Source organism: Pristiophorus japonicus, chromosome 2 (assembly GCF_044704955.1).
Source record: "Pristiophorus japonicus isolate sPriJap1 chromosome 2, sPriJap1.hap1, whole genome shotgun sequence".
NCBI lineage: Eukaryota > Metazoa > Chordata > Chondrichthyes > Pristiophoridae > Pristiophorus > Pristiophorus japonicus.
The window spans coordinates 45,923,299-45,946,453 of NC_091978.1; the positions used below are offsets into that span (position 1 = coordinate 45,923,299).

The 23,155-nt window shown below is 41.2% G+C and overlaps 2 protein-coding genes and 1 long non-coding RNA gene across 6 annotated transcripts in view; 2 read left to right on the forward strand and 1 right to left on the reverse strand.

Moving 5' to 3' along the window:
* LOC139237535 (uncharacterized) overlaps positions 1-261 on the forward strand; it is a 154,569-nt gene extending 154,308 nt beyond the window's left edge. Inside the window, exon 3 of the long non-coding RNA XR_011588513.1 lies at positions 247-261. This is a non-coding gene — a long non-coding RNA (uncharacterized lncRNA). The remainder of the gene's footprint in view (positions 1-246) is intronic.
* Positions 1-5,408, reverse strand: part of letm1 (leucine zipper-EF-hand containing transmembrane protein 1) — a 103,543-nt gene extending 98,135 nt beyond the window's left edge. Inside the window, exon 1 of one of the 2 annotated variants that reach the window (XM_070866923.1) lies at positions 4,990-5,408. In XM_070866923.1, coding sequence (XP_070723024.1) covers positions 4,990-5,068 — 79 coding nt within the window. In that variant the 5' untranslated portion in view covers positions 5,069-5,408. The remainder of the gene's footprint in view (positions 1-4,989) is intronic. The other variant, XM_070866922.1, reaches the window with a different exon arrangement.
* Positions 5,409-5,639: 231 nt separating this feature from the next.
* Positions 5,640-23,155, forward strand: part of nsd2 (nuclear receptor binding SET domain protein 2) — a 111,356-nt gene continuing 93,840 nt past the window's right edge. The window contains exons 1-3 of one of the 3 annotated variants that reach the window (XM_070866921.1): positions 5,845-6,092; positions 7,526-7,595; positions 11,811-12,517. In XM_070866921.1, coding sequence (XP_070723022.1) covers positions 11,840-12,517 — 678 coding nt within the window. In that variant the 5' untranslated portion in view covers positions 5,845-6,092; positions 7,526-7,595; positions 11,811-11,839. Of the gene's footprint in view, positions 5,777-5,844; positions 6,093-7,525; positions 7,596-11,810; positions 12,518-23,155 lie in introns of those variants that run through there. The other 2 variants (XM_070866920.1, XM_070866919.1) reach the window with 2 other exon arrangements.

Below are 23,155 nucleotides of genomic sequence, written 5' to 3' on the forward strand. Positions count from 1 at the left end.
CAGGAAATAGCAAATGATCAATAAGTATGGCATAGATATTTATCTTGCTTCAACTTAACTAGACAATGTGTAGGGCCAGCAGAAAAATGCAGTTTCAAACAAACAGTAAACTAATTCATTAAATGATTAAAGCATTAGGCTATAAAGTTACCTAGCAAGTAAAAGTACAGTAGTAAGTTTAGGTTACTGAACCAGATAGATCACAAAATATTTAGACAGCTTCCTGATGAAAACTATTATTTACAGGTTCGGGACGTGAAGGATCATCATTGCTTGCTACAGTTCCAAGCCCTAGTGTATACCCAGGTGACCTTGGAGCATGATCACTTGAAGACCTGGGTTACCAGAAGATCCTGCCTACTTCATCAACAATGAGAACCAACTCGTCATTTAATATGCTACACGTGCATTTTTAGTTTGACTGGGCTACTTGTTTTGCATTAATAGTGGGTGGTGGGGGCAGGGGCTGGGGGAAATGACATTCTCTTGCCTCAAAAAGAAATAAAGTTAAACAAACATTTCAACTTTTATCCAAATCCCTCAAAGCATTACAAAATGTAGCAAATAATTATATTTTTTCAGGAGCTCTGCAACATTTTGGGTCCTCTTTCTAATATGGAGTTAAAATTCTTCTATCGCAGTTTCAGACATTTTTTTCCTGCATCTACAATGCTTAAATCTGCCGAGCAACTGGATTATATGTGTTCTAATAATAAATCAAGTATATGCTAATATATTAACTGCTAGCTTATACAGATTGATACATTTAGCAATCTTACATAACTTGATCTGGATGTTCAACAATACAACATTAAATTTAAACTAAAAATATTGTTTCATCTGATGCTGCATCGTCCAGTGAAAATATCACTATGATCTCACAAAAGCTTCCTTACAAGTCATTTCATCATAAAAGCAACAAAACTAGCTTTAAAAAAAACATATCTTGGTAGTTTAATAGTACTACAAATCAATTACTTTTAAAATAGTCTGTATAGATATTTAATCCATCACATAAAAGTCTAGAAGCGGGTATGGTAGCTTAGTGGCTATGGCACTGGACTGACAACCCTGTGATTTTGAGTTTAAATCCATGGCAAGTGATGAAACTGAATTCAATAAAGTGTAGTAATGTGAGGCCTGACACCAGGAACAAAACAAGACAACCATGAAATCTGATGAATTAATGTAAAATCCCAACTGGTTCATTAATGTCCTTCAGGGAAGGGAACCCACCAGATTGGACTCCAGTCCCACATAATGTGGTTGACTCAATACCCGCAGGGTAAGTGGGGATGCTGCCGTGCCAGGTTGCAAACATCCCTGGAGCATACAATAAAAACTCCCGTCACCTGGATTATGCTTTTTTTTTTTAAATAAACGTCCCACTCTGGAAAGAGCTCTGTTTTTCAGTCTCTTACATTTGCTCTGATGGCTGCAACTTCCACACTAGAGCTTCTGAAATATATTTTTTTATCATTCAAAGTTCTTCTGCCAGTCATGACAAGAACCACCCCATTTCCCAGGCCGTTGGCCTCACCTCCTCCCAACACAACCCATTTGTACTCGCCTTTAACATTTGTCAGATATGTCCTTTCCACCAAACAATACACAATAGGAGCAGGAGTAGGTCATTTGGCCCCTCGAGTCTGCTCTGCCATTCAATAAGATCATGGCTGATCGGATCTTGGCCTCAACTCCACTTCCCTGCCCACTCCCCATAACCCTCGACTCCCTTGAATACCACAACCAAGCAGACTGCGACCTCCCCTCTTTCCAAAGGGACAGTTGACTCCAAGTTACCTGTACTGCTCTCCATCACCAGCATCTCTAGCTGATGTTTTCCTGGCACGTTCTCATGCAAACACAGCATATTTTCATTTATTTCCTCTCAAGGTCATCTCCCCAGGCCTGTAAACACTTCTTTCATTTCTTTTATTTGTTCTTGGGTATGGGCAATGCTGGCAAAGCAGTATTTATTGTCCATTCCTCATAGTCTTTAGGGGATCAAGAGTCAGATCACAGAGGGAGTAAGCAGGTTCTCATCCATGCAGGACTATTTACAATCTATATTAATGACTTGGGTGAAGGGACCGAGTGTAATGTAGCCAAATTTGTTGAGGATACAAAGATAGGTGGGAAAGCAGTTGTGAGGGGGGTGCAAAGATTCTGCAAAGGGATATAGACAGGCTAAGTGAGTGGACAAAAATTTGACAGATCGAGTATCATGTGAGGTTATCCACTTTGATTAAAAAATAATTTGCTCTATTATTTTCCCAAAGGGGGAGAGATTACAAAATGCTGCAGTACAGAGGCTCCTTGAACATGAAACAAAAAAGTAAGCATGCAGGTACAGCAAGTAATTAAAGGTAAATGGAAGGTAAATGGAATGCTGGCCTTTATTGCAAGAGGGATGGAGTATAAAGCAGAGAAGTCCTGCTACAACTGTACAGGGTATTAGCAAGGCCACACCTGGAGTACTGTGTACAGCTTTGATCTCCGCATTTAAGGAAGGATATACTTTCATTGGAGGATGTTTAGAGAAGGTTCACTTGGTTGATTCCAGAGATGTGGGGGTTGACTTATAAAGATAGGTTGAGCCTATATTCATTGGAGTTCAGATGAATGAGAGGTGATCTTATTGAAACATAAGATAATGAGGGGGCTCGACAAGGTGGATGCAGAGAGGATATTTCCACTCGGGAAGCTAAAACTAAGGGACATTGTCTCAGAATAAGGGGCCACCCATTTAAAACTGGGATGATGAGAAATTTCTTCTCAGAGGGTTGTAAATCTATGGAATTCTCTGGCCCAGAGAGCTAGGTCATTGAATATATTTAAAGTGGAGATAGATGGATTTTTGAGCGATAAAGGACTAAAGGGTTATGGGGAGCGGGCAGGGAAATGGAGCTGAGTCCATGATCAGATCAGCCATGATCTTATTGAATGACAGAGCAGGCTCAAGGGGCCAAATGGCCTACTCCTGCTCTTATTTCTCATGTTCTTAAATCCCAAACAGACAGTTTTCATTGAACATCAGATAAACAAAACAGAATATAATTACTTTTTTTTGAACTAGGTTGTCAAATTCAAGTTTGTTTAAAAGACCTTTCAACTGGTCTCTGGAAGGACTTACAGGACTGTCACACGTTTGCAGCATTCTTTTATACCTCATGATGCCCATAGCTGTAACAGGAATGCTATTGTTCACAATAGCTCTAACTAATCACAATATTTCAATGTAATCTTGCAAATCCAAACAATATAAGGAATTGTTTAATTCTAAAACACTGGGGCTAATATGGCCATCAAGTCTTCCATCTTATAAAAGTTTCTTCATAACATGGACTGCTTTTGTTGGTATTATGCAAATGAGTTCATATCACATTGCTCTCACCAGTCCATGCCCATAGGCTGTTGAAGCTCTAATTTCAGAGCTGTAATGTTTGTGCAAGCTGTGTAACTGAAGTACTGGAAGCTCATTCTGTGAGGTCATAACAACTGAATCAACATACATGTCAGCTTGTACCACAGCCTATTTGTTCTTGGGTAGCAGATAGTTGGATAAGGAAGTGCCAATCTATGTTTCCATTACAAAACTTTAAAATTCTAATGGAACACACACACATTATATGTAAATTTCAAGAGTACTAGGAAATTCAGCAAGAAATGGGGGAGTACAAAAATACCACAAGCAGAGCACTGCAGCTTTACAGTTATTGCAACATCCAAGTTTTCTTTCACAATGCATGCAAGATAATTGATAATTGGAATCATTAACCCAAATAATCGTAAGTTTATTCTGATATTAGATAAAATACTCGTTCCATGTGTTTGCATTCATTACACACATTATGTGTCCCAATCAGAAACACACATACAAGGAATATTAAGTAAAAATAGCCTTGTGTATTGATAGTTTTGGGTAAGGTCATAAAGGACTATAATGTTACATAGCCCCAGCATTTAGCACTAAGCACAAGCATTTATTATAACAGTATATTGCACGTAGTTTATATTGTTTAACACAATTTGATTATAAATTTAGCCAGCATATTTTAAAAGGGACCAAGGTCCTTTTGATTAAGTCAATAGTCTTCAAATATCTCCAAAGCACCCCAGTTCTTAATAGGGTTGCATACACAAAATAGTTGCTCGTTTTAGTTAATTTTGGCAGCAAAATTAGAATTTCCTCCCCGCCTTTCCCTGCCTCTGTACTTGCTACAGCTGTAACATTTTCCAGTTCTGACGAAAGGTCACCGAAATAGGCACTATTTATCTCGCCACAGATGCTGCTGAGTTGTTCAAGCAGCCACAGCATGTTTTGCCTGATGATTAGAATTTATTAAGTCATCGTATCAAAATCTAGAGTTGAACTGAAGGTCAAAACACCCTCAACTTCTGCAAATTGGTCAGGTTCGTTAAGCCTACATGAAAGTCAAGGCAGTTAAAATAATACAACCAAGTATAAGCACTTATTGGAAGACAACATTTAAAATGGCCCATTTTAAAATAAAAATCTTGGAACATAATGCATTAAAAATCCAAGAGGCCACTTCACACCTTTTCTGTCAAGGCAGCTGGGTTTAAAGGTCATTGACACCATAGCAACAGTGACTACGCAGACCGGCCTCAAATCATGCGAGACGTGAAAGAGAAAAAAAAACATGGAGATTGGTGGATTCGTTTAAAATCCATGGCATTAAAAACAAATAGATAGCCATAACCTGCAGCGATGGCTACATTTCACAGCAGGGATAATGTTTAATGCCAACTTCCAGCTTACAACTGAAAGATAAGCGGGACACCTGCAGGTCGGGCCTACTGCGAAAGGGAATAAATCGGCCCACCTTGGTGGTATTTTGTTGGTACAAAGAAAGAGAAAGCATTCCAGATTAATTGCATTTTCATTGCGGTCACAGCAGCGGGTCACAAATATTACTCCTCGTGAACACCACCGGAGACCACTCCCGGAGAATTTGCCCCTACCTTTCCGAATTTCTCGACACACCACTTTAGGCGTCTTCAGTAGAGACGAGCGGGAGCCGGTGAACAACATGAAGGTCATTTTCGCCGTCGTCCTCGGGTGCCGTCCGCAAGCGAAAAGGTCGCAGTCCAAGCCGTTTCTTCCTCGGAGACAGCAACCATTTAATTTCGAGTCACAAAAAAAAAAGAATCGCTCCACGTTTCAATGAGTCAGCGCCTCACACGGACACGATCACACCATGTTCCTCCCGGCACGGCCTCTCTCGCAAAGCAGCCAAGGCTTCCTTATCCGTCCTTCCGACAGTAACCACCGCCAGCCAACAGGGTGCAGCAGCAACTTCTGAACTCAACCAATCAAAAAAAAAAGCTTTTTTTGTTTTCCCTGCTCGAGCGTAACCTTCCCTGGCAACAACACTCCCCACACCGCTCCCTCTCTCCCTCCCACCCGAACCGCTCATTGGTTCGCCCTTCGCACTGGTTCGAGCCGCCTCGCGGAACCGGCCTCGCGCCCTCCCAAGATTCCGCTTTGGCCCAGCCAATCCCGGCGCTGAGCAACGTCGGTCACGTGGGGCTCCCGCGAGCCTGCCTTTTTTTCAAATCACGTTCGGTTGAGAGAGGCGGAGTCCGGGGGGGGGGGGGGGGGGAGAGAGAGCGCGCGAGTGCGGAGGGGTCAGCGGCCGTTTTCCTCTTGAACTCGCGGCGAAATGTAGGCTTCCGAAGCGGTGACGTCACGCGTTCTCAACGTCTGGTCCGTGTTTATTTTTTAAGCCATCCCAAAGGAAGGCGTTGGGTGAGGAAAAAAAACCCGATTGAAATTTTAAACAAGAAAAAAAAACTGAATTGAATGTTGCGGGAAGGGGGGGGGGACAAAGTAAAACCAACTGGTGTTTTTTTTTCCCCCGCTCGCGCTCTTCACCTTCTCTCCCGCGCCGCCCCCCCCCCCACTCCCTCATACACAATTCGGCCGCAGCCAATGGGAAGCGAGAATTTTCGCGCTGATTGGCTTGGTTGAAGAAGAAGGAGGATGATGAGGATGAGGGAGCGAAGGAGTTACTGTACTCATTGAAAGTACAGTACCCCCGCTCGGGAGGATGCGCGGATAACAGGTTCGCTGCTTTTATTAAACCTGCACTTACATGTCCTCGAAATCTAACATCTCTTTTTTCCTCCCCCTCCCTCAATGTGCAAACGCGTGAACCGCATAGCGGGCCAAAAAAAAAAGGTGGCTGAACAAGAAGAGGTGGCCACTTAGTTACCGAGGACTAGGCCCCGAATTGGTCCAATCAGAAGCTGGGCAGTCAATCAGTCTCTGGAACAGGGCATGAGATTTTTTTTTAACCCTCCCCCTCCAACTTCCACACCGGTCTCTTGCGTATATGTTTTATTTTTTTTTAAAAAACAATTATGATCTATTATCTCAGTGCAATTGTTTCGTATGCATGCAAGCACGGTGAGCGTAGATACAATCGTTTTTTTTAATCCCTTAAAGCTGCTGTGGGGTTGAATATGTGCATTGCTGCTGCTTGCTGTATGTATGGAGGGCAGCCATGTTTGTTAAATTTTAAGATTGGTCTTTTAATTTTATTGTGATTTTTTTTCGAGATGCTGTGAATTTAATTTCAGTTTTGCAACAAGTGTTTTTGCAGCAGGCAGCACTCGTGGGTTGCTTTAGCTCCGGTGGAGATTTTGTAATATGTGGCAGAGATTACAAAAAAAAAGTAGGATGTGCTGCATCCAGCAGGAGACCTGCTGAGAACAGACCATTGGAATGACAAAAAGGCCATTTTTGTCAACGCAGTACCTCGTTTATATTTGTTGCGCTTCGGGTATTGAGTTGAATTAACAAAGCTGTTTGGTTTGATGCAAACTGTAATACCTCATGGTAAATGTGTCAAAAGATGATGGGAGGGGCAGCAGATTAAACGAAAAAAATACTTCAATTTTTCAACTAATACTGCAGACTCGAGATATGTAGGTCAGAAAAGTTTTAATGATATCGTCATTGTAACAAACTGAAAGAGTTGCGTGTTTGTTTATGCTGTTGCCTTGAGTACAATTGAGTAATGTTTTATGATTTAAAATGCTATCTGATCCTGTAAGAATCAGGGAGTTAGCTGAGGTTGCTGATTTGTCTAATACTAGGTAGGTTACTGCAATGTTCAATTTGGTCCTTTAGATATATTGGGCCAATGTGCTACAATTATGTGAACAAAATGCATATTTTTGGTCCAAATTAATTATCTGAACAGTTGACATAAGAAATAGATTAAAAGTACTTTTGAATGGGTTGATCATTCAACATGTCATTGTTTTTTGATGAACTAAAACACATTGGGATTGCCAGGATATTGGTTGGCAACATAATTGTCTACCACTGCTCTTAAGTTAGTTAAAGTTACATTTAAAAATTGTTGCATACTGTGTTTTGATTTAATTGAGTCATTCAATTTTATATAATCAAAACTTCTGAAACCTTCCTCCAGCTAATCTGAGATGTGTTGATCTACATCTTCCCTTCGGGGCTTGTTTTATTTTCTAGATTCCAGTTTGAAATAAGTACATTGAACTCTATCTTGAATCACACATGGAGCAGGTTTAAACGTGATATGGTAATAGTTGCTTAAGTAAAATTGAAACCTTTAAATGACAGTAGCTAGCATGACGCAGTAAAGTTTTTTTTTAAATGTGGCTTTGAGGATATGTTTGGACCCCTATTATCTCCATCCAACAACAGGTCAGACTTATAGAATCATAGAATGGTTACAGCACAGAAGGGGGCAATCCGGCCCATTGAGTCTGTGTCAGCTCTCTGCAAGTGCACTTCAGCTAGTCCTACTTCTCTGCCCTTTCCCTGTAGCTCTGCAAAATTTTTTCCTTCAGGTATTTATACAATTCCTTTTTGAAACCCACAATTGAATCTGCTTCCACTACCCTTTCAGGCAGTGAATTCCAGATCCTAACCACTCATTGCATAGTAGAATCATACAGCACAGAACTTTAGATTTATTTTCGGAGAATGTTTTCTGAAACTCATCAAAAGTAATAAGAATCAAGCTATTGTAAATAGTGAGACTATATGCTACTGTTAATGCTTTGTGTGCTTTGGTCATCTGTATGTTACAACTCTTTAGAATTTTTAAGCTTATAAGAGATTATAAACTGTAACTTTTATTAGTAAAAAATTTTAAAAATAATGAATGTCCAAAAATGTGCTTGGATAATTTTAATAGTGTTTATAGGTAATCCGGGGTGTTTTTTAAAGTAAGTGTATAGCAACACAATTTGCAGACTGCAAACTGCCCTGGTCATTATGTAATGAAATCTAATTTTAATTTACTTTTTGGTTCTTCCCCACTTGATTTTTAAAAAAAAATCTTCTATTTGGTAAGGCAGTAGGTGAGAGATGTCCATTTCTTTGGCAGTTCTTTTCTTGGTCCATTTGATGGGAGTTACACAACAGCAGCCCAAGGTTGCTGGTCTTCCATCAATTCTCCCTTCAACCTTGAGAATCATTTGGGCTCTGCTCTGTACATCCTCCAACCATTCTGCTAAAATTGGGATCTCACCATCTAGGAAATTGCCACTGCAAGGCTGTTTCCTTTTGATGTATTTAACATGTTGTTTTAGAGACTTGTAATCTGCTCCAGGGACTTAAACACGTAATCTAGGCTGACACTCCAGTGCAGTACCGAGGGAGTGCCGTCTTTCAGATGAGATGTTAAACCAAGGCCCCATCTGCCCTCTCAGGTGGATGTAAAAGGTGGAGTACTGCGTGCAGTTTTGGTCACCTTACTTAAGGAAGGATATACTAGCTTTGGAGGTGGTACATAGATGATTCACTAGGCTGATTCCGGAGATGAGGGGGTTACCTTATGATGATAGATTGAGTAGACTGGGTCTTTACTCGTTGGAGTTCAGAAGGATGAGGGGTGATCTTATAGAAACATTTAAAATAATGGAAGGGATAGACAAGATATAGGCAGAGAGGTTGTTTCCACTGGTCGGGAAGACAGAACTAGGGGGCACAGCCTCAAAATACGGGAGAGCCAATTTAAAACCGAGTTGAGAAGGAATTTCTTCTCCCAGAGGGTTGTGAATCTGTGGAATTCTCTGCCCAAGGAAGCAGTTGAGCCGAGCTCATTGAATATATTCAAATCACAGATAGATTTTTAACCAATAAGGGAATTAAGGGTTATGGGGAGCGGGCGGGTAATTGGAGCTGAGTCCAGGGCCAGATCAGCCATGATCTTGTTGAATGGCGGAGCAGGCTTGAGGAGCTAGTTGTCTACTCCTGTTCCTAATTCTTATGTTCTTATTAATGTTGGGGAAGTCCAGAACTAGGGGTCACAGTCTAAGGATAAAGGGTACGCCATTTAGGACCGAGATGAGGAGAAACTTCTTCACCCAGAGAGTGGTGAACCTGTGAAATTCTCTACCACAGAAAGTTGTTGAGGCCAATTCACTAAATATATTCAAAAAGGAGTTAGATGTAGGCCTTACTACTAGGGGGATCAAGGGGTATGGCGAGAAAGCAGGAATGGGGTACTGAAGTGCATGTTCAGCCATGAACTCATTGAACGGCGGTGCAGGCTCGAATGGCCTACTCCTGCACCTATTTTCTCTGCTTCTATGTTTTCTATGTAAATAAGAATATAAGAAATAGGAGCAGGAGTAGACCAATCAGCCCCTCGAGCCTGCTCTGCCATTCAATGAGATTGTTGCTGATCTTCTACCTCAACTCCACTTTCCTATACTATTCCCATATCCCTTGATTCCCTTGATATCCAAAATGATTCCATGGCACTATTTAGAAGAAGAGCTCGAGTTTTCCCCGGTATCCTGATCAATATTTATCCTTCAACCAACATTACTAAAACAGATTATCTGTTTATTGTCACATTTTTGTTTGTGGGACGTTGCTGTGTGTAAATTAGCTGCTGCATTTCCTGCATTACAACAATGACTACACTCCAAAAAGTACTTCATTGGCTGTAAAGCGCTTTGGGACTTCCTGAGATCATGAACGGCACTATATAAATGCAAGTCTTTCTTTCTTTCCCACTTTACTTTGGATGACCTGATCACAAATAACAATGGACCATGTAGTCGGATATGGGTTCACAAATTATTTACTGCCACATGGCAAGTTTCAAGTCTTGACCATTTTGTTGTGAGATGCTGAATGAAATCTCGGTACCTCACCACCGGAAAAGACATTTACCTTTCACTCCCCCTGGTGGGCAGTTATCAAGCTGTCTTGGTAGTTGTTGCGCAAGGAGATGGAAAAGGAGGACCGCAGGAAAATACAAAATATTTACCTTTGCTTTGAAATATAGCTATTCCTCTCACTCGAGGCTGTTATAAAGCCAGAATTAACAGATTTGCAGCTTTTATGGTTTTAAATGAAAGAAAATTGTGGTTAAAGAAACTTGGGTGAAAGTGGAAAAATTGTAATTAGATCAGGATGGAGCTTTGGAATTGATGTTTGTTCTCTTCCCCGTCCCACTCTCACTACTTTTTCCCATTTTCCACCATCTCAACAATGTCGATTGTGCTGGGGTACGGTTCAATGGGCGCCAGCGACCCTGTGGTACTTTCCCCAAGTATTTTTAATGTCAGGCTAAACAGTGTGTGATTCAGGCTATTTGATCACATGGCAGACTTCATACCCAAGTTTGACCCTGCCCTCGCCTTGCGTCCACACATACACTTTAGCAAGCAATTGCGCGTCTGAACCCTAGCTGTATTTTTCTTGTTTCCATAACCGAGACATTGTGGCCAATCAAATATTGCAGCCGCTTTCCCAATTGAGATCAACTAACAGTGTTGACCAAGGATTGAATTTTAAACCGTAGTCTGTTTTAGTCAGTGCTATGCCATTTGGTGGAATTATTCACTGAGCCATCAAGGAGCCCAATGTTTTGTTTTATACCCCTAAAATTTAGACCCTCATCTCCCCATACTGATAACTGCATTGATGAATACTGCTACTTTCACATTAAATCACCTATTTCCTGAACTTTGTTCTTGGGCATCGGTTCTTGCTGAAGTATGGTATTCAAGTGGCAGATGTTCATCTATGAGTCTTCGTAATGATTATCAGCAGGCTATTTTACTGTTGTGGCATCACAACTTGATCTTGTCCTCACTTACCACCCATGTGCAATTTTTAATGGGGATTTTTTTGGTCATCTAGAGTAAGATCCCGAGCTGATTTTAAACCCTGCTTAGCCCAGGGTTGCTGAGGCCGATTATAGCACCTCAATTGCATTTTTACAGAGATCAACTAATGTAGTACAGACTATGACCCAACTTGGGAGTTTCCTGGGCTGTATGGGTGGGTACCCATTGAGCAACGGTGACTGTTACTGCAAGGCCTTTTGTGTTTATGTACATTGAATACAGTTTTAAAATGTTAACCGTATTTATTTTCATTAGAAATTTTCTAACGTATTCAGTGTCACATTGAACAAAAGACTGGATAGGTCGATTTAGTGAGCGGGGAGGTTGCCTTTTAAATTAATTTTGTCACAATATTATGGGTTGTGGTTATTGCAATAAATCTAAAACCAGCAACATGATACTTGTGCATCGGGATTATAGGGATCGGGCAGGAAAGTGGAGTTGAAGGTCAGCCATGATATTGAATGGTGGAGCAGGCTTGAGGTGCTGTATAGCCTACTCCTCCTATTTATTATGTTCTTGCACTCAATATTTTAGTAGCATAGCACTTCAAAGTATTTGTCCATTTGACAGCATTGCATGGCGATTTTTCTTTACAGACATTTTTTATAATCTGTTTTTCTCTTTCTATCTACTTAAAGCTGTTTGAGACTGGTAACATCTGGACAGCATGGCTCAACCCTACCGACTTCCACAGAGTGTAATGGGGAGTTCCCGACCACTGGCACAGGAGTTGATTAATCCCATATCTATGAAAAAGGTTCCTGAGATCCTTAGTATTACTAATAAGAAGAGTCAGAATGGCGAAGTGGATTCTGAGCGCTCGATGCTGACTGACAAAGCTGCTACACCGTTATCGGCTGCCCTTCAGGATGGTGTGATACACCGTTTAAATGGACATGATGCAACTTCTGCTTACAGATCATCAGACAAATTAAAGGATTTGACTTCTCTCATGTTAAATGGAGATTCTGGTGCACCAGATGTAGTTGAAGAACCACCGTCCCAACATGCATCTTCTCCAGTTGATTGCTCCACAGAGAACAGAGGGAATGTAACACCACCTCGAACAACGCCTAAAAAGAGTGGCTCACCAGAAATTAAATTGAGGATTACCAAAACCTATTTGAATGGAAAGCCACTGTTTGAATCTTCACTTTGTGGAGATCTTCAGATAGGTGAGCCTGAGCCTGCACAGCAGGAACAACAAGAGAAGGATGAAGACCAAGAAAAAAATCGAGAGAAAAGAAAAAGGAAAAGAAGTGTGAAGTATGATGCGCTACTTGAGCGAAATCTGGCTGAAGTGGCACTTGTATCCAAGACATCCAATTCTGATGAGCAGGACAAGGTGAGTGTTGATAGCCATAGTTTTCAGTGGGCAGGTTTCTAGCCAAATAATTGGCGATTACCTTTTTTTGATTAAAGTTTACTTGTAGCTAAAATGTGACATGATTTTTAAAAAAATCTTGGTACACTATGAGACTAAACATTTTGCCACTTTTTTGGTATCACATTGGTCTGTTTTGATTAGTGACTGTCACTCCTTATGTTTATGTTATGGAAGGGAAAACTTCCGTCGGCTGTATTAGCATCTGATTCTACAATAACTTGAAGATTAATTAAGTATAACCTGTAAAATTATATTTGTTGTCTGGCTCTTGTTAGATGGAATGATCCTATTTGCATAATCACTTTTTAAAAAAAATTACAGATTAGGCACTTGAACATATTGACTGGTGTAGCTACTGGCAACATGAAGGTCACCTTTTAAAGTTCTGTCAAATGATTGCAGTGCCATGCTGGGATATCATGACATTCTTGCAATTCTTAATTATTAAATCTTAACTAAACTAAAAATGGAGGCTCTGTTCAGATTTCATAAATCTCAGTCAGACATTTATTTGGCTTCAGGGTACTCCAATGATGATATGTTGACATGACTGCAGTTTACTTAATTGAAAAATGCTCCAAATCATGAAATACATTTTTAAATCGAAAGTAACTACTTTATCTTTTTAAGAGGCTTGAAACTTTTCCAGTCACTGGCAACATAACTATTCCTTTGTTAATCTCTCAAGATCTTTCAGATGTCTGATACCAACCGGGTTCCTTTTCCAGTTTCAGATAAACCTCCGCTGCACCTTTTTGTTTTTAAATTCCAGATCTTCAGTATTCTTGGAGGTGTCAAGAGAATTTGCATGGATTCACCAGAATAAGGTTTCTGATGGTCCATTAAATGGGAAAATGGCATTGAAACACGATCGCAAAATACTGCGGATGCTGGAAATCTGAAATAAAAACAAAAAATGCAGGAAACACTCCTCAAATCAGGCAGCCGACCTGCTGATGTTTCCAACATTTTCTGTTTTTATTTGAAACACTATTGTTGGCCATGAAAATATTTGGGACTGTTGGGAATTTGGAGATTTATTCAAACTCCTGTAAATGTTTGACTGGAATTTCTGGCCATGTGGCTTTCAGAAGCATTTTTCCAAATTTTTATCACGTGCCTGTAAATTGTCAAATATTAATTGCAGCCCCACATTGAAGTGGTTTCTGCTGAGTTATATTCCAGGTGATTCTACTTGATGTGTTCCTGAAGCAGATTTATTAAAACTAAATCTGTTATTGATGTGAGAAAGGCCTTAGCTCTTGTTAAATTGAAGGGAAATGCTGCTGCTACCTGTACTGATCATGTTACAGAAATGACATTTGATATGGGTGCTTTCCCTTTTACAGCATGCTCTGCATTTCACACATTGGTTGCAAATATACATCTATATGTGGATTCCATTGCATTCTTGAATTTGAAACGAGCAATTTTGTTGACTGAAATGTGATGCTATCCAGTAGTTTTCTACAAAACTTTAAATAAAGAAGCATGTTAGATTTATACCCTTGCCTACCAAAAATCACAGTCAAATGCTTCAGTTGACTCAGCCTCCACAGCCTTTTGGGGGAAGAAAGTTCCAGATTTCTAATACCTTTTGTGTGAAGAAGTTCTTCCATTCGGGCCTCTTTCATTTTATTATGTCCATTTGTTCTGGGATTCACCCATCAGAGGAAATAGGATAGATAAAAAAGAATCTATCAAATCTTTATCGTCTTGAGCGCCTCTGTTAGATCTCTTAATTTCCAATGAAATACGAACTCCGATTGTAGTTTTAACTTTTTAATCTTAGCAGAGAGCAATAACGAGTTCTTGGCTTTAAGCCAGGTCTTTGTTCTTCTGGCACCACATGGCCAAAATGGCTGTATTTATACCTGGATCAATTTACAGAAAAGAACTCGCCTTCTTTGACCTTACTGGCTCAATTGAAAGTCTTTTAACGTTTTAATTGGCTCGCTACCCAAGGTCCGAAAATGTCAAGTTGATTGATGACTTAATGCAATGTGGCCTGTGTTTTTTCACAGCCTGTCTAAATGAGCCTGTTTGAATACTCTATCAATCCCCCCTTTGATTCTTTCACAAACTGAATCATAAAACATCAGGTATCACTGGTTAAATATTCTACAAAATAATTTCATACATGTGAATAGAGTTTCCTTCTAAAATTTGTTGATGTGTTTCGCCACATGTCCGGACTAGTAGCTTCCACACAAATTTACACCAACCCGAGTTCCATCGTGGCCACAATGGAAGTCTGGTTTTAGTAGGTTAATTAACCTTATTCCAATTTAATCCAAATCAATATCTTAATTCAACCAGTGAACAACCTTTCCTTAAGCATAACATACCCCTGTGCCACATACAGACGGTCTGCTGGGACCTGCAAGGTGTCTCACCTGCGGGACAGCAGCTACAGCCGCCTGGTCGCAACAACATTTAATCAACATAAACAAACAATATAAAAGTAAAACAATTACAACAAATAGAATTAAACCTTCCACCAATGAAGTTCCTATTGAACCTAGCCATTCAGTGGCTCCACTCCACAAAGTGAATGATGGGGGTTGCTTAAGTTTTTCTACCTCCTTTTGGATATGCTCCTCTAAGTGGGTAATTTCTTCGGAGCTATCTGGGATATATGTGCAACATTCAGTTCCGAGTCGGGCGCAAGTACCTCCCTTTTCAGCCAGGATGTAATCAAGGACCAGTCTATTCTGTAGGGCTACTGTGCAGATTGCTACCATTTTAACTAGGGCCTCTGAGGTATCATTGGCTACCCGTTCCACAACGGATGCCATGTTAATGGATTCCCTTGCCAGTTTGGCGGTCCCATCCCCAGGGATCAGAATGGCAAAGAACCTCTCTGTTTCTGTGATAGCTCTCTTAGGACGGTGTAAATGTTCCGACAGTGACTTTATATGATACATATAAGGCACAATGTAGGCTAAATAGCAGGATCCCATCCAATTCTGGGGCAGCCAAGGGTAGGCCTTGTGGCCACACACCCAATAGGTGCCATTATATGCAATGAATGTTAGCTGTTTCTTTGTCAGCAACACTCGGGGCCTGTCCAGGCTTTTGCATCTGTTTTATTCAGAATCCCCGTTACGTTAAAAATTCCCACAGTTTGGATGGTTCCGTCGCTTGATTATATTATAATTCCGGGAGCAGTTACTATACCCCATATTTTGGCCTCCTTTGATGTTTCTAATCAGACAGACCGATTCCCCCGGTCTTCCTATTCCCGTTGTATTAGTGATAACAAAAAATGGGGGCCGTTTGGAATTATTGTAGCACGGTTGGTATCCCCCTTCAAAGGATTGTAACCTGCTGACTTCCATTTACGTGCCCAGTTTTCCGTATCCTGAAACGCATTGCCTGTTTTGTTTTGATTAATTATCCACTCAGCCATTTCCGAGATATTCAAGGGAACTGGCCTCAAGGGAATCCCTCCCTTTGAGTGACTAGGAATATGCGCACACACCCAACAACTAGAAATGTTAACTTGTTTGGCATAAATGTATGACATATATAAAAAGGTATTTACATGTAATTCCCTTGCTACCCTACTATTTCCCTTTGGTGCAGAAGGTCGGCTAGTAAGAAGTAGGCCTATGCCTATAATACCTACAATCAATAATACAGTAAATTTATACATTTTCGCAAAAAGTAATTGTCCTTATTAGATTTCAGCTTCAGTTATGGGTGCTCGTTTAACGTGTGAAGCGTGGATCCATGATTTCTTTCCTTGGACTTTAACAGCTGCCTGGGTGGTCAATAACACTTGATAAGGTCCCTCCTACTTGGCACCCAAAGGTTCTTTATGCAACTTTTTCACATACACCCAGACTCCCGGGATGATGTCGTGTCCTCCTTCGGGTGGATTACCCCAAGGTGCCGATACCTGTCGGGAAACAGAACTAATAGCATTGGTTAAGTTCTGACAGTATGATAACAAAGTGTCACTCATTAAGTGAACATCAGCTTTCCGTAAATCGATAGTTCCTGGCAGCGACATGGGTCTTCCTGTTATAATTTCAAATGGGCTTCGACCTGTAGTTCTGTTCAGGGTTGCCCTAATGCTACATAGCACTATTGGTAGTGCCTGGGGCCATGGTGTTCCTTCAATTCTTCTTTCTTCAAAATTCTAATTGACCATGTCACCCGACCATCCTCAAAATGCAACGATGAATCTACTTGGATTAGAACGTCCATTCCCAAAAGGGGTTGATCTACTGGGCCTATCCAGACCGGCGTGGTTAGTTCATGTGGACCCAGCCCTATTGTCCTTTTAATTTCCATTTTATGGCCTCCAACTCCATAGGCTGTACGTGCCCTACCATCCAACGGCAAAAAGTCTCCATATTGTAGGGGTAAGCATGTTAATTCCGCCCCTGTGTCTAAAAGACAGTCCACATCCTTATCGCCCACCCTCAGTTATATATAGCCCATCTCTCCTTTGTTGTATTAGTGCGAGGAGGTGGGCCAGGGTGGGCTCTAATCGTTTTTTGCTATCCCAAGTAACTCCTTCTGTTGTTGTACTGTCAGTCGCTTAAATGCTTCTATGAGGTCGTTATCTTGTGACAAGCCTGGCTTGTTGGCTGAATTGTATCCCTGGCTGCGTCCTCTTCCCCAGCCATGACCTTGCTGTTTGGTCCTGCACGTCTTGGCCCAGTGACCTTCTTTCCCACAATAATGACATTTTCCGGGTAATTTTCCTAATAACTGTTGATCGGAATCCTGGGATTTCCATCCCATAGCCTGTACAGCTCGGACTTTAGCTCCCATATCCCGATCTAATTGGTTACATCGATCCACCAATGCTGCAAAGGTAGTTCCTCTACCTTCCCAGTCCGGTAACACGACCGTAAGCATTTTGGACAGTTCTGGCTTTAGACCTGCCACGAAAGCTGCTTTCAGGGGTCCAAACACTTGTTCATCCATTTCCTCATCCGTATTATTCATACCCGAATGTTCTAGCCACGTGCATCTAAACCATTCGTCATACCCCAGGACCTCCTCTGTTCCTTTCTGTTGGCAGGCTGCAATTTTTCCCCAGTCTGTCTTAGCTGGACTGAAGGCTTGCAGCCAGTGTTTAATCGTATCCTGCGTCTAATTCTTGCTCATTCTGCCCCAAAGCTTCATCTACCTTCTCGTGCAATTTTCTTCCCTGTGTTTTTGGCACCATTATGGTCAAAATTTGCACTCCGTCCCAGGGATGAAGTTGATATATATTTCTTAAGTAGTCCAATTGGTCCCACGTTTTTACTCCCCCTTTCTTTGGATTGGGCAATTCCTTGGACCATTTATCAATTTTCTCTGGGTCTGTCGGAGCATGAACTAAGTATTCTTCATACACCCTTCTCTTTGTTTTTTTGGTTCCGCCCTCATCCGCAGTCTCTTCTGATTTGACTACAACTCGTCTTTTTTTAAACGGGGCAAAGCGCACCCCTAATTCTTCATCATCCTCCAACACTGTATTGTCGGAGGATTCGAAATCCGTATCTATTCCTCGGTCGTGTCTTCGGGTTTGCGCTTTTAATTTATCCAAACATGGGTACCCTGTGAATTGATCAATACATTTTCCTTTTCCTATTACTGTCTCTTGACCTAATGATTTTTTCCATTCTTTAATTTCACCTTTAAGATCTTTAACTTCCGCTTCCAGCTTTTCAAGTTCAAGCTTTTTCTGTCGCAGCTGTGCACAAACTGCTTGCAATTGATCCTTTGTACTGGTCAGTCCTCGATCATGTTGGGAACGCATTATAATTTCATTCCGGTTCCGGATCTGGCCCATAACCGCTAGGGACCATCTAGTTCGTTCTTTATTTTTCATACGGGTTGTTTTTCCCCCAGACCCTTTTAATCTCGTCCAAGGACCATTGTCCTTTGGAGGTTCGTACTTTTGTTCGATCTTAATACAGGTTTTAGATAAGTTGAATTGTTGCTCTATGTATTCTTTCAACTGTTCGAGAATTAAATCTAGCGAAACTTCAGATGGTGCCTGCCCACCTTTAACAATTGTAGGCAATTCTTTGCTCTTATCTCCTGCTGCCATTTCTTTACTGGGGTCTCGAGTCGTAGGCTTTTAGCCGATCAATAGATCGGTGATTAATTAACTAACACACCGCCAAAGTTTAGACGTCTATGGGACTTCGAGCCGACTACCAACCGGAGGATTCGCAAACCGGAGGCTTTCGGAATCGCGTAGAAGGAGAGGCGAATTTAGACTTTTGACCGAGGACTTTTTTAAAAAGAGGAGTCCTTACCTCAATATATATGTCCGATGTCCAAAATTCAGTTTCTTTCCTCAGCGACCCTGTTCGCAGCGCCAAAATTGTTAGATCTCTTAATTTCCAATGAAATACGAACTCCGATTGTAGTTTTAACTTTTTAATCTTGGCAGAGAGCAATAACAAGTTCTTGGCTTTAAGCCAGGTCTTTGTTCTTCTGGCACCACATGGCCAAAATGGCTGTATTTATACCTGGATCAATTTACAGAAAAGAACTCGCCTTCTTTGACCTTATTGGCTCAATTGAAAGTCTTTTAACGTTTTAATTGGCTCGCCACCCAAGATCCGAAAATGTCAAGTTGATTGATGACTTAATGCAATGTGGCCTGTGTTTTTTCACAGCCTGTCTAAATGAGCCTGTTTGAATACTCAATCAGCCTCGATGAGATTATCTCTTAATCTGCTCTCCTCGAGAATACAAGCTAAGTTTATGAAACCTATTCTTATAATTGAACCCTTTAAGCTCCTGTATCATTTTGGTGAATCTGTGTTGTACCCCCTCCAAGGCCAGTACATCTTTTCTGAGGTGCAGTGCCCAGAACTGAACATAGTACTCCAGATGGAGTCTGACCAATACTTTAAACAACTGAAGTATAACTTCTTCCCTTTAGTAGTCCATCCCCCTTGAGATAAAGGTTAACATACCATTAGCCTTTTTGTACCTGTTCACTAGCTTGTAGTGATTTGTGTGCATGGCACACGCATCTCTTAGAAACATAGAAAATAGAAAATAGGTGCAGGAGCAGGCCATTCAGCCCTTCTAGCCTGCACCACCATTCAATGAGTTCATGGCTGAACATGAAACTTCAGTACCCCCTTCCTGCTTTCTCGCCATACCCCTTGATCCCCCGAGTAGTAAGGACTTCATCTAACTCCCTTTTGAATATATTTAGTGAATTGGCCTCAACTACTTTCTGTGGTAGAGAATTCCACAGGTTCACCACTCTCTGGGTGAAGAAGTTTCTCCTCATCTCGGTCCTAAATGGCTTACCCCTTATCCTTAGACTGTGACCCCTGGTTCTGGACTTCCCCAACATTGGGAACATTCTTCCTGCATCTAACCTGTCTAAACCCGTCAGAATTTTAAACGTTTCTATGAGGTCCCCTCTCATTCTTCTGAACTCCAGTGAATACAAGCCCAGTTGATCCAGTCTTTCTTGGTAGGTCAGTCCTACCATCCCGGGAATCAGTCTGGTGAATCTTCGCTGCACTCCCTCAATAGCAAGAATGTCCTTCCTCAAGTTAGGAGACCAAAACTGTCCACAATACTCCAGGTGTGGCCTCAACAAGGCCCTGTACAACTGTAGCAACACCTCCCTGCCCCTGTACTCAAATCCCCTCGCTATGAAGGCCAACATGCCATTTACTTTCTTAACCGCCTGCTGTACCTGCATGCCAACCTTCAATGACTGATGTACCATGACACCCAGGTCTCGTTGCACCTTCCCTTTTCCTAATCTGTCACCATTCAGATAATAGTCTGTCTCTCTGTTTTTACCACCAAAGTGGATAACCTCACATTTATCCACAGTATACTTCATCTGCCATTCATTTGCCCCCTCACCTAACCTATCCAAGTCACTCTGCAGCCTCATAGCATCCTCCTCGCAGCTCACACTGCCACCCAACTCAGTGTCATCCGCAAATTTGGAAATACTACATTTAATCCCCTCATCTAAATCATTAATGTACAATGTAAACAGCTGGGGCCCCAGCAAAGAACCTTGCGGTACCCCACTAGTCACTGCCTGCCATTCTGAAAAGTACCCATTTACTCCTACTCTTTGCTTCCTGTCTGACAACCAGTTCTCAATCCACATCAGCACACTACCCCCAATCCCATGTGCTTTAACTTTGCACATTAATCTCTTGTGTGGGACCTTGTCGAAAGCCTTCTGAAAGTCCAAATACACCACATCAACTGGTTCTCCTTTGTCCACTTTACTGGAAACAGCCTCAAAAAACTCCAGAAGATTTGTCAAGCATGATTTCCCTTTCACAAATCCATGCTGACTTGGACCTATCATGTCACCATTTTCCAAATGCACTGCTATGACATCCTTAATAATTGATTCCATCATTTTACCCACTACTGAGGTCAGGCTGACCGGTCTATAATTCCCTGCTTCTCTCTCCCTCCTTTTTTAAAAAGTGGGGTTACATTGGCTACCCTCCACTCGATAGGAACTGATCCAGAGTCAATGGAATGTTGGAAAATGACTGTCAATGCATCCGCTATTTCCAAGGCCACCTCCTTAAGTACTCTGGGATGCAGTCCATCAGGCCCTGGGGATTTATCGGCCTTCAATCCCATCAATTTCCCCAACACAATTTCCCGACTAATAAATATTTCCCTCAGTTCCTCCTCCTTACTAGACCCTCTGACCCCTTTTATAACTGGAAGGTTGTTTGTGTCCTCCTTAGTGAATACCGAACCAAAGTACTTGTTCAATTGGTCTGCCATTTCTTTGTTCCCCGTTATGACCTCCCCTGATTCTGACTGCAGGGGACCTACTTTGTCTTTACTAACCTTTTTTTCTTTACATACCTATAGAAACTTGGACCTATCATGTCACCATCTCTTTGCTCCTCCACAGTTCCTAGTTTCTCACCATTTAGAAAATACTCCCAATTTGGTCTTTCTTGGATCCAAAGTGGATGACCTCACATTTCCCCACATTGAATTTGACAGTTTTACCCACTCGCTTATGTCCATTTGTAACTTCCGGCTTCCATCTGCACGACTACTGTGCCTGCTAACGAGTGTCAGCTGCAAAGTTGCATATACAACTCTATTCCTTCATCCTCGTCATTGATGTTAAATATGGTGAAAAGCTGAGGCCCCAGTACAGATCCTGGGAGAACATCAATTGTTACATTCTGCCAGTCAGAATACCTACCCTTTATGGCCAGACATATGGCAGACGAAATTAAATGCAGAGAAGTGTGAAGTGTTGCATTTTGGTAGGAAGAATGAGCGGCAGAATAAACTAAATGGTGCAATGTTAAAAGTGGGTGCAGGAATACAGACCTGGAGGTGTATGTACACAAATCTTTGAAGGTGGCAGGACAAGTTAAGACAGCTGTTTTTTTTTTTAAAAAAGCAGATGGGATCCTTGTTTGTTTAATGGAGGTATAGTGTACAAAAAGCAAGGAAGAGGTATGATAACTCTTTATAAAACAATGGTTAGGCCTCAGCTGGAATATTGTGTATCAGTTCTAGGCATTACACTTTAGGAAAGATGTCAAGCCTTTGGAGATAGTGCAGAAGAGATTTGCTAAAATGGTACCATGGATGAGGGCTTCAGTTGTGTGGAGAGGCTAGGGAAGCTGGGAGCAGAGGTTAAGTGGAGATTTGATCGAGGTGTTCAAAATCATGAACAGTTTTGAGTAGGAGAAACTTTCCAATGGCAGGAGGGTTGGTAACCAGAGGACACAGGTTTACAGTTTTGATTTCAGTTTTAATGTTTTTAGTTTTAATAGATGTGTGGCATCCTCTTTAAGCACAGCAGTACACTAATATTTTAATTTATCATCATTTACCAATTACAAAGATTATTGATTTGCATTCATGAACTGAGATCCAAGTTCAAATCGCAATTTATATTCTTCGACCATGCTTTTGTGTTTATTTTTATTTTTCCCCCCTCCTTCCCACAAAATGGGTGATTATCATTTGGTGCAGGATGGAACTACTAATCATAATGGATTGCTCCATTTCGGGATGAGGAGGAAGGAAATTATGTCTGGATTTCCAATAACTCCAGTTTCAAGGCAGCATAGAGACTTGAGATGGTGGGGAAGGTCACCATTTAACTTTCGCAGCAAACCTTGCGATGTTGTAACAGTTCTTATTTGTCAGATGTCCAGGTTTACATACTGTTACCTGATATTTCTGACTTTTGCATTTTCATATTTTGCTTAAACTAGCACTGTAATAGTGATATGTTGTATCAGTATTGCATTATTACTGGTCTGAAAACCTAGTGAAGAAGAAATAGGCCTCCTGTTAGTTGATTCAGGCATTGCATGTTTTGATATCAGGAGCCTAGATGGCTTGCAAATAACACTGTAAAGTAAATAAAATAGTTTAAAAATGTGTTCTAGAATTGAATGGGGCCTGCTGTGACATAGTTACGTGCCGGGCAAAACTGCCCTGTTTAGTTTTGAATCATCGATTTGCATGGTCTGCAATATTTTCTTAAAACCATTCTGGATTTTTTTCAAGATTGGCTATTCACAATTGAGAGCTAATGTGTCATAAGTCATGTATAGTCTTCCATGTTTTAAGCAAAGCTTTCCA